Here is a 22831-nt window from a genome sequence, read left to right as displayed (position 1 = left end):
TGTCCAAGAAGTTACAGGAGGTCAGTAATACCCCCCACCCCCACCCCACACACACATACACCTAGGTAAGTGTCTAGAGGGGGAGACAGCGGTGTCCAAGAAGTTACAGGAGGTCAGTAATAACGCACAAACACATGCTAACACCCCCCTCCCCCCTAGACACACACACAAACACACACCTAGGTAAGTGCCTAGAGGGGGAGACAGCGGTGTCCAAGAAGTTACAGGAGGTCAGTAATACCCCCCAACCCCACCCCACACACACACACCTAGGTAAGTGTCTAGAGGGGGAGACAGCGGTGTCAAAGAAGTTACAGGAGGTCAGTAATACCCCCCAACCCCACCCCACACACACACACACCTAGGTAAGTGTCTAGAGGGGGAGACAGCGGTGTCAAAGAAGTTACAGGAGGTCAGTAATCACGCACAAACACATGCTAACACTCCCCCCCCCCCCCCACACACACACACACCTAGGTAAGTGTCTAGAGGGGGAGACAGCGGTGTCAAAGAAGTTACAGGAGGTCAGTAATCACGCACAAACACATGCTAACACTCCCCCCCCCCCCACACACACACACACCTAGGTAAGTGTCTAGAGGGGGAGACAGCGGTGTCAAAGAAGTTACAGGAGGTCAGTAATCACGCACAAACACATGCTAACACTCCCCCCCCCCCCCCCCCCCCACACACACACACACACCTAAGTAAGTGTCTAGAGGGGGAGACAGCGGTGTCCAAGAAGTTACAGGAGGTCAGTAATCACATGAATACACATACTGATCCCCCCCCAAACACAAACACCCCTGGCTAATTGTCTAGAGAAAGAGAAAGCAGTGTCCAAGAAGTTACAGGAGGTTATTGATAGCAGTAATCATACAAACACACATACTAACATACATACTTAGTTAAGTTTCTAGAGAATGAGACAGTGGTAATTACCTGACCTCAAAGGACATTGAGTATAAATATTTTATTTGAAGTAGAAAATTAAAAAAAAAAACTGTAAAATACTTTACTGTGGAATCATTTAAATTCGTGGGGGCAAATTTTTGTGGGTTGTGGGTTTTTTGCTAATTCTTGGGGATGTAATTTTGTGGATGCATAGGTTTTCAGTTTCAGTAAGAAAACTAACTCTTTCAAAATTTGGATTTGTCAAGGATGTAAATTCGTGGGGGAGGGCTACCACGAAAATTGAGACATCAGGAATTCTAATGATTCCACAGTATATGTTGACATACAAGTAGATAATGGTATACCTATTGGTATTTTTTTCTGTAGCTGAGGGAAGAACTTGAGACAGACAAAGAGAAAGCCCTGGACAAACTGAGGGAAGATCTAGCGGCGGACGAAGAGAAGATTCGCTCTGAACTGTCCGAGACCCTAAACAGGAAGATGAAAGAGGACAGTCAGAAACTACTGGAGACGAAGGTAGGGGGAGATAACAGGGAGAATTTATTAAGTCAGGCCTGGAACTACTGGATACAACAGGTCTGCAACTACCAGTACCAAAAGCAAAGGTGGGGGGGGGAACCCAGGGGAAAGGGGGGGTGATTAAATCAGGCCAGAAGTACTACTGAAGAGAAAGGTGGGGAGGGGGGGGAGGAAACTGGGAAAATTTATTAATTAATTTAAATTTATTATTATTTTATTAAAATTTATTAAGTTGGATGTAAAATTACTGGAGACAAGGGTTTGGGGAAGAAAAGCAGGGGGATAAGAGGGACATGATTAAATCAGCTATTGGAGACAAAGATAAAGGGGAATACTGAGTAAATAAGGGAAGGAGTCCAGTGAATAAATCAGGCCAATTTACTGGAAACAAAGGTAGGGGTAGGAGACATGTAGAATTGGTTGGGGGAGGGTTCAATTTGTGCAATTTAATCAAGCAATTATCAAATTATCGCTTAAAGATCTTTACGAAATGTAGAATTGAAATAAGAATTTGTTATTATTTAACACAAGCAGAACAGAACTACAAGATGAAAGGAGCCTATAAAAGTCATCAATGTGGATTTGTGTGTTTGTTTTTGGGGTGGGGGGTTGGAGGGGATGTGAACAAATGTACTTTAAATATCGCTGAAAAGGAAGCCAATCAAATTTTATGGCATACATCAAACTGTGATGACAGCTGAAAACCTTAAATGAAATATTTTTTTCCAGAAAGAGGGGGAAGGAGGAGGGGGGCTGTTTATTATTTAGAGAGGAGAGGCTGGGAAAAAAACCCTGTTACAGTATATTTAACTTCAAAGGGAGATCGATGGGGATGGATGTTTGTGCATTTACAGATGAGAGATTTTTTTTAGTGTGTTGTGTTAATATAATCATACTGTATCATAGCCCCCCTCTAGGCATTCTGTACAAATGTGTAGGACAGTAGAGGCTACAAATTGCAGTCAACCTTAGTCGACAGAGGTCATTATGTGCACTAGGGTCTTGCAATTGCATGAACAAAGAGACTTTTAATTGTGATAGAAGCAGATATTTTTTACAATATGAAATTTTAAACTGTAGTGATAATTTGATGGTAACAGCATTATGAATGAATACAATGGGAGATCATTCTTGATTAAGGCTGTAGAATGAGTCTTTATCTGTTTTAAGGTTTCTGATTGGTTGATAAGAAATGACTATAAAATCTGTTTAAAGGTTATTGATTGGCTGATTTATCTAAGTTTTAAACAATTATCTATGAAGATCAGCTATCAATGTGGCAACACGAATTTGACAATAATGTGATAATCTCAAGTTAATTGGTGACCAAAGATAAAAATCATCCCACTGCATTTATTTGGTTAGTGTATTACTTAAAAGGTTTAAATTACTAAAGGATATCTTGGAGGAATCTTCTGTTTCGCCCAACCTCACACCTAGATACAGGGTTTGCAGCAAGCCTTGACTTTAACTCACTATAGGAAAAGGACTTAGTCTTTTTTTTTTTTAGATAAAATTACTTATTAATGGAGTGAATGAATAAAGACGAGACCAAGACCATTTAATGTTTTTGACTTATTGATGTACCTCTGTACTACAAAGCACCTCTAGTTACCAGTTTCTTATTGTGATAATGTTTATTATTATTATTACATTACATTTACATTATTACAATAAGTTTTGATCTTTGTACGAATTTATTACTTTCCATTTAGTTTTGGTTACCCAAAATACTATTAATATGATGATAAACTTCTACATCATTTAGTACAGCTTTAGTATTGAGGAGTATTGAATATCTGAGGCAGCATAAATCTAACGATGAATGAGGATCTTTAATAAGGTGGAATTTAGATCTCCCGCGAGCTGGTAGCTAGGATGGGAGGTTTAAATCTGTCACTGTGGTAGACCATTGTTTCCTTCTATATACGCTTATGTCTATAAGATACACAGGAGTTCCGCTGAACTCAAGTGTCACTATAAGTGGAATTTTGCACTGAACTCTGCTGCTCTCCTCTGTCAACCAATAATAACGCCGGATCTCTGGATCACCGTATCCGAGCAATCGTTCACCAGATCAAACATACTTCAAATATCTGGTGTGACATTTTTCTGCATGTGTAACTTAAAAGTCTACGTCCATTGTGTGGGTTGGAGTTTTAAATCTGTCTCAGATTTTTTTTTTAATTAAGTGCACATTGTTAAATTGACGGTCCCCATTCTAGTAAATTCCTCTCATGGATTAAGACATAGACGGATTAAATTATTAACTTTTAGTGGGATAGACTATTGCAGGCCTTATAGACTGATGTGTTGTGAGCTATTACAGTTAGTTAGCTTTGTGCTGAGTTGGCATTGTTGAAAATTTTCCAAAGATATTTTACGCAACTCATATGAAGGAGGAGTCTGACCTAATTATCAAGGTCAAGCTGTTAGAAGTCAAGGTCACTATGGAGTAATCAGCATTGGGGTGTTTTCAGTTGACTTTTTTCTGTGCCATGAATAGTCTGAATATTTTATGCATGTTTTTGCCCACTGCTCTTTGGTGACTGGAAGTTTTGGGTATAACCCAGATGCAGTTTGTAATCAGTTTTGTGATTGGATAATTCAGTCACCTTTGACCTGTTTTAGTTAACTCTGACCTGAAAAACAGTGCTTTGGATTTTCCTGTTTATTCTGCCAATTAGAAATTTATACTAGTACTTCTTAAGTATGGAACATTTACCTTACTGCAGGTATGTATAACATTATGTTTGAGGGTTTTTTTTACTTTCTTGAAACTCAAATGTAAATTAAGATGTGGAAATAAATGTTCAATATGCCAGAGAGAGAGAGAGAGAGAGAGAGAGAGAGAGAGAGAGAGAGAGAGAGAGATTTTAACCCATTAATCTCTCATGCCCCCCCCCCCCCCCCCCCCCCCCCACACACACACACACACACCTCAGACTCTTCCTTCCAGTTCATTAAATGTTTATGAAATTGGTCCTCATTTCTTCATTCATTAGAACCAAAAATGTGCAATGATTAATGCAGAGTAATCTAGGCTTACTGGAAGATAACAATCAGACAGTTCTGTATTAATGATAAATTTTAAAAAGATGGCATGTAGTATTCAGGCTTTAGTTGTTTAAATGTCCTTTTGTGAGAGAGTTGTACTGAGTTCCTCTGGGAAAAGTTCTGCACAAACTTCTAAATAATTTAAAAAAGGTAAGGATTTCTAGCATGTGTTCGACTTGAAAATAAAAGAAAAAAATTCAATTGTGGGGGGGGGGGGGATCAACTTCTAAAATTTTACTGCTATCCATGAAAAATGTCCCTGCGGTATTCAAACTTGGGACCTGTAGATAGAAGCTGTATGGATTACGCTTCAGAGATAGACAACAAATTTTGCATCGTCGGAAACCCACGGTCGGTCTCGCTTCTCTTACCTCGAGAAGCAAGACCAACCGTGGGTTTCCGACGATGCAAATTTTGGTGTTAAGGATATGGCCTATGCGTCAAAAGGTGGCATTAAGGGGTAAAGAGCTAAACTGTTTTATAATGGGTTAAAATCACCATGTTGTGAGTCAGACCTACTGTCATAAAAAGTAGAAGTCACAGAGTGTCAAGGATCATTGACAGACTGCATGATACCAGTGAATTTGTTCCCTGATATTTTGGGCTCAGGCATTTTATGACACTCTTCTTTGTAACTACAATTTCTACTGATAAAAACAAAAAATTTTATACTCGTCTGGTATATGTAATATATTATTATATGCAGATTTAGTGTACTGGGTGAATTTGTATAATCTGTGGTACCAGTACTTTTGATAACTAACAGATTGCCAGTGTGTAAATAAATATTGAGGGGTTGTATTTGATACAAGATAATGCACTATTAGTTGTAATGATGTGTCATCAAAATAAATATTTTAAATTGCCTGATTATTATTTTTATAATCTATGTATCTAGTTCAGGGATGTGATTTTTCAGCCAAAATACTGATTTTCATAGATTTGAAATTCAAAATAATCTTTTGTTGAGATCAGTGCATTAGCATTATTTCCTCCTTTTTTCAAATTTTCACATCGATTCCCTAACTTATAGTGTTGTTTTACTCGGAATACCTCTATGTCTTTAAGATTGCCTTGTTTAGGGCTGTTACTGTATACAGGGGGATAATCACCCTCGTTTTATTTTCGCCCTCATTGCCAGCAGGCAAATTTAGGGTGGAATAACACACCTGGAAAAAGTCACTCAAATTAACAGGAAATTTTTTGATAATGAAAGATATAATGATTAATAAACTGTACAAATGTCAAATAGCGAACAAATTGCAGTTTGGGGATAAAAAATGAATATTTAAAATAATTAGTCCAGTAAGTAACAACAAAAGCCCCTGCGGGATTTGAACCCAGGATTATGGATCACAAGTCCAAAACTTTATCCACTCGACTGTGGAGTAAGTTACAAGTTTCAGTCCACAAAATCCTTTTAATAAAACGAAATGTTGTCTGATCAGCGGTCAGCCATTTTGTGATGATGTGTTATTCCACCTTAATACTGGGCGATCTCTCTTTAACACATTGTCAACTTTGTTCAGGTGAATTTAAGACAGGACAAACCATTCGCAAAAGTAGAAGTGTGAAAATAACATGGGCAAAAAAAAAAAACCCTGTGTACAGTAGTTCGTATTTGATATTATGTAGTTTTGTTTAACTTTTAAAACCTTTATATTTCAGATCGCCATGTGTAAGATGGAGTGGTTCGAGGAACAGCGGACAGCTAAACAAGCGGCGGTGGATAACGCTGTCAAACTGACCACCGCCGAGTGGAGGTCTAAACTAGACAACGCCGTGGAACAGGAAGTGGAGGCGCGGCTTGAAGAAGGTGAACTTTCTACCACTGATAGTTGTCTTAATTTTCTGGAGATAAGACCTTTTAAATTTTGGAAAGATGTGTTATATAGTTATAATTATATTATTCAATGTTAATAGAATTATTCATTAATACGAGTGTGGGATGGTGAAATTCCACTGAGGGGACAAGATTCGCAAAGCAAAGCCTCATCCTAGACCGTGAATTTTGTCCCCTCAGTGGAATCTTGTCCCATTAGTGGAATCGCATTATCTTTATATTTGAAAGATATGTATTACCTTGGCAAACATATTTACTTTAGTATGAATTATGAACAAATATATAAGCCTTGTTGTTCTATTGATTGTTTTTCTTCTTTATGTCATATTTCTTTTTTCTGTATGTACTTGGGTCTCCTGTAAAACACTCACTTCTGTACTTCATTATGTTCATTAGTTGTAAATTGTAAATTAAATTTCTCTCTCTCTCTTTCTTTCTCTCTCTCTCTCTCTCTCTCTCTCTCTCTCTCTCTCTCTATCTCATTTGTGTATCAAATTAATAGATTTGTTCTGGAATATCTAAATGTCAATAATGCACTTAGTCTAGTTGAATCACACTTTAAATGTTAGCGTTTAAAGTATTTTTAAGTCATTATTAAATTCGATTTTGATTTTGAAAAAAAAATTGAGAATGATTAAGGAAAGCAAATTATGTTAATTAACACACTTGTCTCTGATTTGTTTTCAGATAGATGTAAATTAAGTACTTTCGTTAATTTTCAGCAGGTATTTTGAAACCTCGTTGATGAAAGCATTTTGTAGTAAACAAGCTTCACTTGTTGAGACTTTCAATCATTTTGATAAGAAGCTGTTACTATGGATATGATAGGCCCAGTCTACTTAATTACTGTTACAGTACTATGATTTTAAGAAATGTGTTTTTTCAGCAAAGAAAAACTGGCTTACAGAAAGGAAGGAAATCTTTGATTCCCAATTGACACAGGAGAAAGAAAAGTTCAGAAAGACAGCAGAAAACGAACTCCAGCAGAAAGTGGAAGAAGAGAGAGAGAAGTGGAGAAAGACAACAGAAAATCAACTCCAGCAGAAACTTCAGGAAGAGAAGGAAGCCTGGCAGACAGAGTCAGAGAAAAATCTGCAGGAAAAACTGAGAGAGGAGAGGGAATCACTGAGGAAGGAACTAGAAAAGGAGAACCAGCTAAAGGTCACTGATAACAGGGAATTGTGGGAAAAGGAAGTTCAAGAAAAGATTCAGAAAGAGAAAGCATTGTGGGAGAAAAAAGCAGAGGTATTTCAATGTGATGAAGAGTTTCTTTTCCATTTCTTTTATATAACCTTTATAAGATATAGCCATAGAACTAAGTTGAGCTTATTTTAGATACAGTAAATTTTGGAAACTTTTATTTTATTTATCCCAGGTTAATACAGGAAAACAAAGCAATGAGAAAGACAACATTTTTCTGCTTTGTTCTTTAATTTTTTGCTACTTTTAACTAAAATTAATTAACACAAGTTTTAAAGAAAATATTTCCTCACCCTCCAAAGAGAGTAAACAAGATGCTTCAATACATTGCTCTGTACTTTACCGGCTCCTGCTACAAGAATCGTAAACTCCCATAATTTTTGTCCACACAGGAGGAACTAATGTCGGCCAAGCGAGCCTGGGAAAAGGCGGCGGAGGAGAAGTTGTCGTCAGAGCGTGACGCCTGGGATAAAGAGGTGGAGGAAAAATTCATGGAGGAGCGACAGGAGTGGAACAAGGCGTCAAAAGCGGAAATACAGGCCCGGGTGACCAAAGCCATAGAGGAGTGTCAGAGAGAGGCGGAGAAGGAAATGAGACGGGCGCTGGACAAAGAAAGGTCAAAGGTCACAACAAAGTAAGAGAAACAGGTCAAAGGTCACAGCAAAGTAAGAGAAACAGGTTAGAGGTCTCAGCAAAGTAAAATAAACTTTAATAAATTTTTTGGATCCAGTGTTGTTGGTCAATAGACTGAATACTGTGGAATCATTAGATTTCGTTGTGGCTCAATTTTCATGGAATTCGTGGGTACCTCTTATCAACGAATTAACATCCTCCACGAATTAATAAATTAGGGTAAAAAAAGTCATATTTCCTCTGTGGGTTTGAGAGAATCCAAGAAATTACGTCCCCACGAAGCTGTAAATTTTAAGCAATCCACGAAAATTGGCCGCCACGAAAATTAATGATTCCACAGTATGAGTGTGTCTATACAAAATAACAAAAATGAGAAATTTGACCCTTTATATCCTTGTCAACAATATTAACCATTTAATTTGACCTATTAAGTCAACAGTCTTAACATTTTTTGACTCACACACTTAACAAGATTGAAAGTGAGTTATGGGTTAATAAGAAGGTCATTGATCAAAATCAAATTCAAATTTGGTTATACAATATACGGGCAAGGTTGAGTGCTCTATGAAGTCTCAATAATCGTGACATTAGACTCAGCATTTACCACCACTTGTTTCACTGTTTTAGAGTGGAGACTCTCTATAATGGTGACATTAGGCAGTATTTACCACAGCTTTATTACCTGTTTCAGAGTGGAGACGGACAAAGAGTCATGGCTGAAGAAAGAGAAGGAGAGGTGGCAGAGGAAGGCGGACGCCGATTACCAGGAGCGGATCCAGAAAGAACAGAAGGAGTGGGAGGAGAAGACCGAGCTGGAAATACTGGACAGGATCCGAGCAGAAAAGGTGAAGGTCACTGTGGAAAATAGAACATTAACAGTGGGCCTTTTGGCCCATTTGTTTGATTAGATGAAAACATTGAAAATACACTTTGAAAACAAGAAAAGGTTATTTTTTGAAAGGCAGAGTTGAATTTTAAATTCTGTTTTTGCATCATTTTGAATGAAGCTTAAATTCTACCTAATAGATGTATTTGTTCCCTGATATAATAAATGCCTTATTAATACATGCATATTTGTTGATATACTTGGTAAATATATTTATCTTGTAACTTTTGAATCATCAGCAAAAATGGAATGAAGCCAAAGAAAAAGAGATTCAAGAGAAGATAACCCAAGAGCAGAAGAACTGGGAGCAGAGCATCGAATTGCAGACCCAGGAGCGGATCGAGGCTGAAGTAGAGGAGCGGATCCAACAGGGGCGGGCCCAGTGGAAGGCAGCCGCCGACAGGAAGTTGTCAGAGGAAATTCAGTCTGCCGTAGAAAAGGCTCGCAGAGAATGGGACGACTGCCATGATGAGAATATGCAGAAAATCCGGGACGACATGGAGGAGTCCATACAGGAGAGGATCGCTACCGAGGTCTGTGTGTGTGTAAAGGAGGTTTGTTCATGTGACAAGGGCAAGAACTCTATGTATTTTTGTATTTATAAGAATTTTAAAAAAATTTATGCGGGAAATTAGAACAGCTTATTATAAATATTTATGGATATTTACATTTTCCAGTGTCTTTGCCTGTTATAACACTATGTATCGATTTTGTACTATACAACCCATAACTTCAAATGACACCAAATTTAGGCGCCAGCGGGGTTTGCTTATTAATATTTAAATATTTAATCATCCAATGGCTGAAATTTATAAAAATTTAAGTAATAAGAACTCATTCTTTGAATATTATGAGGTGATAATTTTGGTTGGGGCATGATCAAATCTACCATAAAGACCTTCGGGCTTTAATGCATTTGATCCGACCAAAACTATCACCTCATAATACTCAAAGAATGATTCGTTATTCCTTAATTAATTTTAAAAACATTTCTTTTCTTTTTTTAAATCTCCAAACATATTGAGAATTTCAAAGTAGTTTTCAAATTAAATGATTTGCATTTTGTTGTATATTTCTTTTAATTAATTAAAAATGTTTAATGAATAGATGCTATATGTATATAATAAACTTTTTGTCATGTAACACAGATTTGACCCAATTCTAAGTTTACCTAAAAATTATAAAACAGCATTTGTATATTATTTTTAAATTACATAATTTCTGCTCTACCTCTATAACTGTCCGAAGGAAAAAAAAAGATTTGGCTTTTAAGTGATTTTTTTTTACTCACAGATTTCGATGGCATTGGAAGAATCTAAAAAACTGTGGCAGAAAGAACATGATGCAGACATGGTGGCCAATAATTCGTCCAATGAAATTTCACAGAGTGTATTGAAAGAGGTAAGTTGACTCATTTATAATTGCAGCATTTCAATTTCCCTGAACAGTTTCTTAAGATTTTATAAATTTAATTTAATTTTTTTCTCTGTCATAAATTAAGATAAGAACGTTTAACTTTAAATGCTTGTTTGTACTTAACATAATAGTTTTACAGTGCAATTTCATAGTAACCACTTTCAATTTTATGGAACCTGAAACAGATTCCTAAAAATAAACTGGTATCCTTAAGGGTGAAAATGAAGTTGCTGAAAGCAGCTAACGGGTATCTCGAACAAGGAAATTTCAAATACCAGTTGGGAGTAAAGTGATTTTATTGTCCCAATCAATTTGCATTCTCTGAAAACATGTAGTTTTACTTTCCAATTCCTTTGAACAGGAAATAGATTCTCTGAAAAAGGAACTGGAATCCCTGACGGCGGAAATGAAGTCTCGTGCGGAAACTTTCCGTCGAGAAAAGGTGGAGTTGGTACGTCAGAAGGACACTGAGCGGAAGCAAGCGGTTGAGGAGGTACAAGATCAGTGTGAGCGGGACTACAAACAGTTCACTGCAGACCACCATGACACGCTCACACTGGCACTCAAAACCGCTCGTGAGCAGCACAGCCGAGAGAAGGTATATCACACATATTCGGGTTTTTCTAGGTCCAATTAAACTGAGCAGTGAACAAAACCACACATGTACAAAAGATAATGGCGTATAGCAGATTTGATTTGCATGGCAGTGAAGTAACACACTATCACTCAGTAGTTTTTCCATATACCATTTTTACAATTCATGATATTTTAAACCCCCCCTTCCCCCAACCAAAAAAGATAAATAAGATTTAAACAAAGTAATTAGTGAGGTTTTAGATAGGATTTTCTGTATTTATTTGCATTCAGACATGCTGACTTCCTTTGAACAGGTTTACTTGAAATTTGAGAGGAGACACAATCGGCAGTTAAGATTGATTTGCTAATTCATTTTGCATTCAGCGATACTTTTCAATTTTTAACAGATGGAGCTTGAGAAGAGACATGCTGAAGAAATCAGAAAGTACCAGTTTAAAGAAAACCAGCTAAAAGAGAATTTGAAAAAGGCCACTTCTGAAAAGGTTTGTCATTTGACTTTCTATTCAAAGCAGATCCAGTTAATGAAGTAACCTTAACATCTACATAATTCAAATGTAGTCAGATTTATATACAGTAAAACGCGCTTATAACGAAGTGCCAGGGATGGGTGATTTTACTTCCTTTTAAGCGTAATTTGTTATATCCGTCAAGTTTACAACATGTAATAAAGTCTAGGGGATCGAAAATTACTTCGCTGTAAGCGTCAATTCATTTTAAGCGTGTTCGCTATAACCGTGTTTTACTGTAATATACTGTGGAATCACCATTGTTTGTGGGGGGACAATGTTGGTAGCTTTCGAGGTTAACCCTTGCCCACAAATTTACATCCCCACGGACCTGTACACAATCATTTGTATAATATTTATTAAAATTATCCTGATTCAATGAATTACCTCCCACAAACCAGGAAAATTTTGGCTACCCATGAACATTGACCCCCACAAATAAAATGATTTAACAGAATTTGTATTGTTATAATTGATTCAAGCTTTATTTATTCATGTTGGATGTGATGTTCGTGTCAGAAAATGCTGTCATAGAAAAAAAGTTTAATGGATGCGCAGACATCACAATTTAAAAATTTGAGAACTCTTTAAAGGTAAATTTTTTGTTTGTTATGAACAGAACATCAATCAGTCTGAAGAAGATGAAAATTACCAAAAGGAAAGGGAATTATGGGAAAAAGAGAATTATCGACTGAAACAGGAAGTTTTGGAGCGAGACCAACTTTTGGAGAAAGCCGATCGGCACCTCGCACAAGAAGTGGAGCGACTTCGGCAGGAACTGGAAACTGCTTATCAGAGTCGGCTGAATGAAGAAAAATTGAATTTGAAGCAAGAATTCGAGCAAGGAAAACATGGTGACAAATCGGAACTGGAGGCGAGACTACGTGACCTGAAGCACGAGAAAGAGAGATTCCGAACAGAGCTCGGGAAAGTCACCGAAGAAAATAAAAAAGTGATCGACGAGATTCATAAAGTCACGGACGAAAGTTACAAGGTCAAATGTCAAATTCATAAACTCGGGGAGGAGAATAAGAGATTAAAGGAGGAGATACGGTCAATGAAGGAGCAGGGTTTTGGGGAGAGTAAGAGGTATGTCAAGGAGATTCAGGATTTGAAGGGTAAACTGGAAAACCAGGACAAAAAAATGTACGATCAGCAGGGTCAAGAGGTGGAAGTTCAAAGGTTAAAGGTCGAGTGTGAAAAACTGCGGTCAGAGAACAATGTGATATCAACGATTCGGGAGGAATCTGAGAGACTGAAATCTAAATGGCAGGACATTCTGTCAGAGAAATCAGAACTTGAGGAGAAGTTTTCGAGAATAGAGATGGACCTTAGACAGAGTGAGAAGGAGAAGTTGGAAATGGTTGAAAATTACGGCATGTTGAAAACGGAGCTGGAAAAGGTGGCTTCGGAGAAGTCTCTGTTTTCTGAAAACGTGAAAAATCTGGAAATGGCGTACAAGAAAGACTTGGCTCAGCAGAAGCAGAAACAGGAGGAGAGTCAGGCCCGGCTGATGCGCTCCGAGAAAATGCTCCAGGATATAAAGCAGTATTACAAGTAAGACTATTTAACATGTCTTGTAAAAGGAGGTACTGTATACAGGGTTATTTTTGCCCCTTGTTATTTTCGCCCCGTGTTATTTTCGCTCTTCTTCACTTGCAAACGGTTTCGCCTCGTCTTGAATTTGCCCAGACATAGGTTTGTTTAAAGAGAGATAATTTAAGACTTTGGAATTCGCCCAGTCTTAAATTCGCCGGCTGACAACGAGGGCTAAAGGGGCAAAAAAAATAAAACGGGGATGAATATTTCCCTGTATACAGTAATTAGATGCAAGAGTAAAATATATCCTCTGGGTCAAAACATTTTTTTTTTAAAGTAAGAATTGAATATAGGGAACTTCTCATTAATAACTTACTATTCATCACTGCATTTTACTTGAAGCTATACAAGTTAGTGACCAACAAATCAGCTTTCCTTCCACATAAACTTTTTAAGTGTTAACAGTGATATTACTGTTGATGAATATGTCTTTTCAAACCAAAAATTATTCTTAGGCATTAAAAAATCAACTTAAAGATGCTTTAGCAATGAAATTTGAAAATTTTCCTGTATTGTTATTAAGCAGTCCTGTTTAATGAGGTTAAAAATAGTCTGACTAAAATTGGCTACAACTTCAGCCTCGTTAAGTTTGCATGCATGATTCCTAATTAGTTTAAGTTTATGATATCCATGTCTTTGTCTTGTCACGATAGAAGTGAGATTGAAAAAGTGAAGAAGTCGCTGGAGCGAGACAACAGCATCGCAATGGAGTCGATGAAAAACAAGATGAGAGAGATGGCCAAGGCTCACAGTACTGCCATGTCCGCCCTGACGCGACAATACAAGGAGGAGGTCCAGGAGATGAGGGAAAGCTCGGCGGAAAAGTGTCTCAGTGACACGGAGGTACAGGTACGTACGAAACATATGTAAAGTAGACGGAAAATTTGGCGGTAAAGAATATGAGTGAGATGGAGGTACAGGTACGTATGTACAAGAAACAGGTAGACAGAAAACTTGGCCGAAAAGAGTCTCAGTGACACAGAAGCACAGGTAAAAAACACAGGTAGACAGATAACATCTAAGTAATAGTAAAAACACAGGTAGACAGATAACATCTAAGTAATAGTAAAAAACACAGGTAGGCAGATAACATCTAAGTCATAGTAAAAAACACAGGTGGACAGATAACATCTAAGTAATAGAAAATAACACAGGTAGACAGAACACATCTAAGTAATAGTAAAAACACAGGTAGACAGATAACATCTAAGTAATAGAAAAAACACAGGAAGACAGATAACATCTAAGTAATAGTAAAAAACATGATGACTATATTTTAAATACATCTTGATGTCCGTTTGTTGTTATTATATGGATTTCCATCACTGTTATTACTACATGTATTTTTTTCATCACTGAGCAGACTGACTCGGAGGACCTGAGTGATGACAGCATGTTTGAGTTGAGGGACCAGTACCTGGACACAGTCAACAAGATCAAAGGTCAGGGGTCAAAGTTCAATACTCATCTGTCACACATATATTTCAAACGAATTGTAATAATGTATTGAGTTTCAGAAAGATCTGAAACACAGTCATGATGTATGACTTAGTAATACTTATATTGAAACCTATTTTTAGTAGTTCTGCAAATCTTATGAAGACTTCTCTTTGGAATATTATGAGGTGATAATTTCGGTCGGAGCGTGGTCAAATCTGTCATTAAGCCCTTCAGGCTTTATTGGATTTGACCACGCCCCAACCAAACTTATCACCAGTCCTCAGTGCTCTATAACATTCAAAATGATAAAAAATAATCTACCATCTTTTGAATGACAGACTTCATGATGAATTCTGATTAAAGTATTTTTTTACAGCTTTATTTCTAGCTGTAAATTTGGAACATTTTTCTATTCTAAGTACAGAGCTCTTCAGCTAAAGGAGATTAATAAAGTCAATAAAATAGCCTCCACCATCCAGCTCTCTTAATGTGTTAGTTTTTTTTTTGACAGACGATGTGATGAAGCACATCACGGACACAAACATGCGAGCGGCGGACACGGTGAGGCTGGAGCTACAGAAGGAGCGACACACCACGCTAGTACAGCTAAAGAAGGTCTACATGGAGAACGTCCGCAAAGTCCTGCACAATGAAATCATCGGGTACGTCCACCACACACAAATGTCTGAAAGTCATTCTTTTATTTTACTTTTTTCTATGCAGAAAATACCCATGCTCCTTGTGGTAAGGGTGTTAAACACATACAGTTAAACTTTGATATCTCGAACACTGATATCTCGAATACAATGGATATGTCGAAGTGATTTGCAAGTCCCAACTACTTATTTTTTAAGTATTTCACCCTCGATATCTTGAATGCTCGGATATCTCGAACTTTAACAGTCCCATCTAATTTGAGATGGTGACGTTTCACTGTATCTTATACACAGAATAAGCCTTATTTTATTAGGATGTGTAAAGGTTGAAATTATTTTTTCAGAGAATACCCTTGAAAGATGGTGACATATTTGGGATGTAATGCTTTGAAGGGTGGGGGTATTATTAAGGATTATGATATTTTATTTACGATGTTTCTACTTTTGTCAGGGTAATGACTGTTTTCTTAACTTTTCTTTGCTTTTATGAATTTTTAACAGATACAGAAATTTTGTAAATTTGATTTTTGGGAGTTGATTTTAATCAACTCTCCTATGCAGTTACTCTGGCAAACCGAAAGTGAAACAGTGTTTGGACCTAAGCACTAATTATCACCACTGACAAGACGTAGATCTTGAAAATAATAGATAAATTCGGTGTACTGTAATCTGTACCATTGTTTTCAAATGAAACGTATTTATAAATACCTTGAAAATAGTCAGATTTCATATAGTACGAACAATTAAATTGTTTTTTGTAGTTGTATGTATTCCTACGCCTGAGTTCAATATAGTCTAGTTCAACCAGACGCTCGACTGTCTCCGTAAATTTCCGACAAGCAGAGTCTCTCTTGGTATTCGGAGATTAACGGAGACAGCCGAGCGTCTGGTTGAACGAGACTAAAGTTCAACATTGCTTGGATCCAGACGTGTACAATTTTTAGACACATTTCGATTAGTGATGCACAGTTTGATGGAATTAATTCTATTTTTAAATATTACAAAACATGATTCATATGGAGTTTTCTCGAAATTCTTGTCGGAAAAGTTTGAGAATTCATATTATAAAAATGTGCGTAATTCAAATATAGATTAGAAACTACTTGCCAGGCAAAATAACATATCGTTGATTTTAAAATTGATAATAATCAATAAAATTAACTCCCGACAGTACTTCAATACTTTGATTTTTCTTTGGAATGGATTTCTAAATTTTCAACTTTTGACCCAAAGTATTTGCAAAAGTACATTAACTTCATTGAGAAAATTGTTTCAGATTAACCAATGCATGTATCTTTCACATTCAAATATAAAGTCCACGTTTTCACTTCAGTACTTTAAAAAGAGGTTATTGGCTTGAACTGTTTCAACTTTTACTCTCGAAATATACCCCTAAACTCTGTATTAAGATTTGTTGATGCCATAATAAATGTGTTACTGTAAAAAAAGTTAAACAAAAACTGAAATATGTCATTGTTTGAAAAATCAATGCACTTTGTACATTAACATGTATATGGGCTTGGTTTTCTTATAGGCTATCCAGTAGCTGGGTAAATCCTCATTCAGTGTACCCCATCCATTATCCAACACTCTCTCCTGGTTTATGTACGCTTTTACTTTGTAATTATTTAGTGACCTATAAACATGACCCAGTTTATTAAGTGACCTATAAAAATGACCTAGTTTGTTAAACTTCAGTCCTGTCTAAAAACAAAACCCTAAAGCTGTTGTGACTACAATTTTTGTCCTTTGTGATTATTCTTAATCTCTTGAACATGTTAAAATTAAAAATATATTCCTGTTGAAAAAAAATATGTCCATAACTGTTATGTAAACATGTATGTTGATGTTTCATTAATATATATATTTTTTTATTTGAATTCTTATTTTATGTTTGTCCTTTACCCTGTTACCCAACTTCAAGCAGAAATGAAATTTGTTTTTTTTTTTATTGTCAGCTTAATAAGAAAAGAAATTAGAGTGTCAATCATAACATAATTGTTTAAGTCTGTTTTACTTAAGGAATAAGGAATCATTTATGGAGTATTATGAGGTGATATAATATGGTGATCAAATCCAATAAAGCCTGAATGGCTTTGTGATATCCCTGACCATATTTCCAAGAATGATTCCTATCATTATAAATCATATTTATATAATTTGTTGCAATTGTTTGGTTAAATATGAAAATAGTCATTTCGATGAAAATTATTGGACTGTCCATTATAAAATCAATTCGTAGTGCTATCACAGACATAGACACTGGAAAGTGTAAATATATGTAAGATCAATATTATCATTATAATCAAGAGGCTTCCAAGGGGTATAAGATTAAAAAGGTGAAGTCAAAATTCAGAGCTTTACAGTCTGCTACAATATTTCTGTTTCTGCAGTTAGATTTTGAAGAGTGACTATCTAAACACTGTGTCATCTATGTATCCCAATGTATTTGATTCCATTGTTGTGTCGGAATTACATATATATTAATTGAATATCAGGAAAAAATTCATCTCCCAAAAATTTTTCATATGTGGTTTATCATGTAAAATGACAAAAAAAGTAATTTAATTTGCCAAATAATATTCAGACTACCAGGCTCAGCAAGTTTCATCCGTTTAGTCTGAAAATGAAAGCTGTGAGTATTTTACATTTTTGTTATATTTTTAATCTTTACAGAGCGAATATTGAGGCCAAACTAGCAGACATAGAAGAGGCTCTGGATGCAATTTCTTTTGATAAAAGCTCAAGGTCAAGTTCAAGGTCAACAACCCCTAGAAGTGAAATGTCAACTCCTGTGTTAGGTCATGGTCATTCCGAACCAAAATCAGAGTCGGGGATCAAAGTTCAAGGCAGGGGGGACATGAATCTTGGATTAGAGAAGCAGACGTCTGAGTTCAGTAGGAGACATAATGACTACCACTCCCAACACAATGGATACTCTGTGTCAAGGTCGTATCAGGATATCCGAATTGCTCCTGTCTCAAGGTCAAATGACTACATGTCAATGGCAAGGTCACATGATTACTCCAGTGAAATTTCAAGGTCGCGACCCCGATCAGCTGGAGATGGGTCAGCCAGAAAGTTGGAGAGGGACGCGAGAGATCAGGTTTCGTACAAAATGAACAGTGATTTGCATTTGGAAATACCTACCAATGGAATTTCGCATAACAACTTGCATCACTCTCCAGAGAGGTTGGAGATGAGACACACGCGAGACAAAAGTCGGATAAGTCGCAGTTCTAGGGACCGGTCAGTAAGCAAAGAGGTGACCTTTAGTAAAGACTGTAAGAGGTCCTCCCCGGAGAGACTGGAATATGGAAGACTTCATCCAAACATCACATCTCGTAAACTCTCTCCCCGTGATCATTCCACGTCTAATGAGAATTCAGATCAGGAGTACAACAGTCCCAGGACGTTCAAACTAGGCCACTTCAACGGCGTGGATTTGCTTCCGAGTCGATATGTGGTCCCCTCCCTCCGCGAGCAAAACTCCAATAAATTCGAAGCTGTGGACCCACATCCGGTTGAGAGGAAATCCAAACGTCATCATCCGGAAGAGAGAGTCATTACGTCATCTCCTCTCAACAATAGTGCCCTCTATAAAGCCAAGTCTGAGTCTGAGCTCAGCATGGAGCAGAAGAATAGTTCCCTGGGTGGGAGCTACAAGTACCTGCCCCTCAGGGAAGCTCTAGGGAAGCCCAATGAGGCAGTTGTGACCGACTCTCCCACCAAAGTCAGCAGCGTATCTCAGGAAGACTTGAGGTTCTCAAGCATGCAGGCAATGAGCTTCGACGGGAAGAAGGCATACAGCGTGGACGTGGGTCTACAGAGTCTGGGTCTCGAGCGACACTCGCCGCGGAAATTCAACCCCTCCCCCGAAAAACTGACCCCCCAGAGGGACGCCGGGGAGTCTCCCATTGGTACCCCACGCATGCACAGAAAGAGTTACTCCCAGGAGAGGGAGGGGTTTGGCGATGTGGAACACGCTCGGAAGAACCTTGGTCATGGTCTTAGTTCCGACAGTTGGGCGGAAGTTCTGCTGCGAACGAAGGAGCCGGTCAAAAACCTGGTCCAAAAGTTCGAACCAAAAAGTCAGTGACCGTACTATTGAGCTTCAAAAGTCAGTGACAGTACTATTGAGCTTCAAAAGTCAGTGACCGTACTATTGAGCTACAAAAATCAGGGACAGTTGAAGTAAATTTCAAAAGTCAGTGACTGTTCTAGTGAGATACAACTTTTGCCCATATGCCGGTAGTGGTTAAGGACATAGAAGTGCATTTTGGGGCTTTCAAGGATAATCTTTCAAATCATGCAACCTGTGCTAAAACTGTGAAATCTTCAAACTGTGAAACATTAACTCTTGGTTGAAGAATTTTCTTTATGAATGAAATCTTTTTTTTTAAATCAGAAACTTTCTGGGAAAAGAAAAATGATTACTGACGGCCAAAGCCTCGAATGCATTACAAAATGAGTCTCAAAAGATTTAAACAAAAAAAGCATTTAACAATTCTCCACAAAATGAAAACGGGTTTCTGTGTCTCTTCCAAACCTTAGGAATCTATCTGTGATATAGATATTGCCTCCGTCCATCCATGCTTCATTGATTTATAAATATGAATGTCCTCTTTATTAAATCCTCTTATGTTGTGACCATTAAACATTGTCCTTAATATAATGCATTATGTTAAGGACAATGCATATTTTTATGTACTGATATATCCATGGTCAACAAAAGAGCGGATTTTATTTTATTTTGACTCTGAGAATCATATGAATGAAAAACCAAATATGTCAGATATGGCTAAAACACATGTAGCATATTGATTCAATATAAACTACTAGTGCGTGTATATTCTTCAGTATTATTAGATTTAATGTACAGTACAACAGTTTTAAGGAAAATGATAATGTCAATTTTATTAAAAGATTAAAACCAGACTTATTCTAATTTAGCAGGACGTATTAGTAACTTTTTTTTGTTTTACTTTAGAGTGTTTGGGTGCTCCATTACTATCATAGTACATGTATTATTGATTGTCTTCATTGTAATAACCAGGTCAGGAATAAGAATAAGAGTTATCACAGAATTTAGAAGCTAGCTAGTGAAAGGTACATGTATTTAATATAATTATTGAGAATAGGTAAATGAATATAAATATGCACGGCTGGCTAAGGGATATATTCAATATATATGACAAAACAAGGACTGATATTTTGACAAACTGAACGTTAATCTCTTGTAATGTTTTGCCTTGGGCCTAAAAAAAAAGTTGTGTGTTTAGGGTAACCCGACCTAACCTACAAAAATGCCCCGATCCTACCATTTTTAGATGTCTGTTTTTATCTGATTGTGAATTTTATATTATTTCTATTAAAAAATTCATTTTTGAATATTACACAAACAAACATTTTTAGGATTCATGCAGCAAAAAATACGATAAAATAAAAAAAAATTCCCTACCTACCTAACCTAATTTTTTCATTAGTGTTACCCTAAACACACAATTTTTTTTTATAGGCCTTGTAAGTAATTTTCTATCAAAATTTTCCACTTTGCAATGTGCCAGTCCCAGTGAAGTTTGCTTTGTTTTGCCTTGATTTTCTAAATAGAGCAGCTATGTATGTATGAATAGACAGGTGTATCACACAGGCATTAAAACTAGATCTGCTTGTCCTTATAAACACTTTCTCCTATTTCTTCTCAACTTTAACATTCTCCACATTTATTCTTGATATTTTCACGTTTTTTTCTATTATCAATGCTGTTTTGTAATATTACAGTAATTAATAATATTTGCTATCTTCTGATTACACTTGTATTTATCAGCTGATCACGTGACTAATCATGATTAATCAATCGTGTATAACCACAGTTAACTCCCTTTTTTCTCACGTTACTAATATTCCTTGTAACTTTCGCTTTCATTTTGTGTCACCTCACATACTAACAAGAAATATTGAGTAACAAAGAGGGGTCCCCATCAGAATCCGAAAACAAAGCAAACTTAAACGAATTTGAACAGCCATTAATTTATGGACAGGAAATAGTATTACTATTGAATCTATATTTGTCATTCTCATTACCTTGTTTGATTTTAAACTTTGACCTTGATTAACCTTGACATGTTATTGACATGACCTTGAACAGACCTTGCCAAGAACGAGAAAAAACAGATTACAGAGTCATTTTTTATAATGTCACATTTACATTATGTATATTAAAAATGTCTTTTTTTGCAAACAAAGGGCATTTTTAATTTCAGGATAAGATTTCTGTAGTAAAGTTTATGTTTATTTATTTATTTATTTTTAGTTGTATATTGTACATATGTCAATATTGCTCGTGAGCTTATGTGTTTCAGTATTACGAGCAGATGTATTATTAATTAATCTTTAAAAATTGAGCATACTTTCATTTTCATTTGTGATTTTCAAGAATTGATATTTGTTCCCTAGACCGATTTTTTGCATTTAGTGTAACCATGGACAACACATGTCACGTGGTCTTTTAAGTATTTTATTCATTGAAACAAGATCTGTATATAAAGCGCTTTGTGTAAATAATTTTTACTTCCTTCATATTTATTTTTTTAAACTTGATTTTTGCGGTCTGTGATTTAAACAGATCAAACGAGGAAAGAAGAGAAAATAAATACAAATATTTAACAGAAACATCGTTGTTTATATGATAATGATTAGCACTGAAATTTTTCTAGGTGTTGTGTAAAATAATGACCGATTATGAAGTTTTAAACATTAACTTGAAATGAAGATGGAACATATATATGGGACACCTTGAGATTTATATGTGGATAAAGGTGCATTAATATTTGACCAGAAAATAGAACAGATCAGAAGGACGTATTAACCTATTGTAAGGTATTTTAAGTGTTTAAGAAAACATGAAATTACAGTTCAGATTCTAGAGAATGTACGCTATATATGGATAGATAAGCAATGCCCTACTTCGTCTACATGTACAAGATAAATATCCAATATCGAGTAGATCAACGGAGTTGTCCTTAACATGTAAATCTCTCTCTCCCTCTTTCTCTCTTTTCCCATGAACTTGTTATATACCATTCTCTCTCTCTCTCTCTCTCTCTCTCTCTCTCTCTCGTTATGATAATAAGGCGAACATTTGATTTGTCGCGTTCTCTCAACGGAGTTGTCGTCCTTAACATGTAAATCTCTCTCTCTCTCTCTCTTCCCATGCACTTGATATATACCATTCTCTCTCTCTCTCTCTCTCTCTCTCTCTCTCTCTTTCTCTCTCTCTCTTTATGATAATAAGGCGTACATTTGATCTGTCGCGTTCTCTCAACGGAGTTGTCGTCCTTAACATGTAAATCTCTCTCTCTCTCTCTCTTCCCATGCACTTGTTGTATACCATTCTCTCTCTCTCTCTCTCTCTCTCTCTCTCTCTCTCTCTCTCTCTCTCTCTCGTTATGATAATAAGGCGTACATTTGATCTGTCGCGTTTTCTCAAGGAGAAATATTTGGAACAGGATGTATACAAACAAAACTTCCCACATTGAAATCGTCACGTAGATCCAGACATACA

The 22831-nt window shown here is 36.6% G+C and overlaps 1 protein-coding gene across 2 annotated transcripts in view; it reads left to right on the top strand.

The window, feature by feature from the left end:
- The window catches only part of LOC128172154 (centrosomal protein of 152 kDa-like), a 39209-nt gene extending 17274 nt beyond the window's left edge, over positions 1-21935 (top strand). For both annotated transcript variants that reach the window (XM_052837923.1, XM_052837922.1), the window contains exons 17-30: positions 1282-1431; positions 6160-6307; positions 7221-7579; positions 7927-8168; positions 8859-9012; positions 9293-9586; positions 10347-10454; positions 10831-11067; positions 11453-11548; positions 12192-13129; positions 13825-14020; positions 14535-14613; positions 15123-15273; positions 17944-21935. In XM_052837923.1, coding sequence (XP_052693883.1) covers positions 1282-1431; positions 6160-6307; positions 7221-7579; positions 7927-8168; positions 8859-9012; positions 9293-9586; positions 10347-10454; positions 10831-11067; positions 11453-11548; positions 12192-13129; positions 13825-14020; positions 14535-14613; positions 15123-15273; positions 17944-19366 — 4575 coding nt within the window. In that variant the 3' untranslated portion in view covers positions 19367-21935. The remainder of the gene's footprint in view (positions 1-1281; positions 1432-6159; positions 6308-7220; positions 7580-7926; positions 8169-8858; positions 9013-9292; positions 9587-10346; positions 10455-10830; positions 11068-11452; positions 11549-12191; positions 13130-13824; positions 14021-14534; positions 14614-15122; positions 15274-17943) is intronic.
- Positions 21936-22831: the final 896 nt, after the last annotated feature.

The sequence above is a fragment of the Crassostrea angulata genome, chromosome 2 (genome assembly GCF_025612915.1).
Source record: "Crassostrea angulata isolate pt1a10 chromosome 2, ASM2561291v2, whole genome shotgun sequence".
Lineage (NCBI taxonomy): Eukaryota > Metazoa > Mollusca > Bivalvia > Ostreida > Ostreidae > Magallana > Magallana angulata.
Note: the sequence above shows the minus strand (reverse complement) of the source record. Positions and strands in the feature narration are given on the sequence as shown.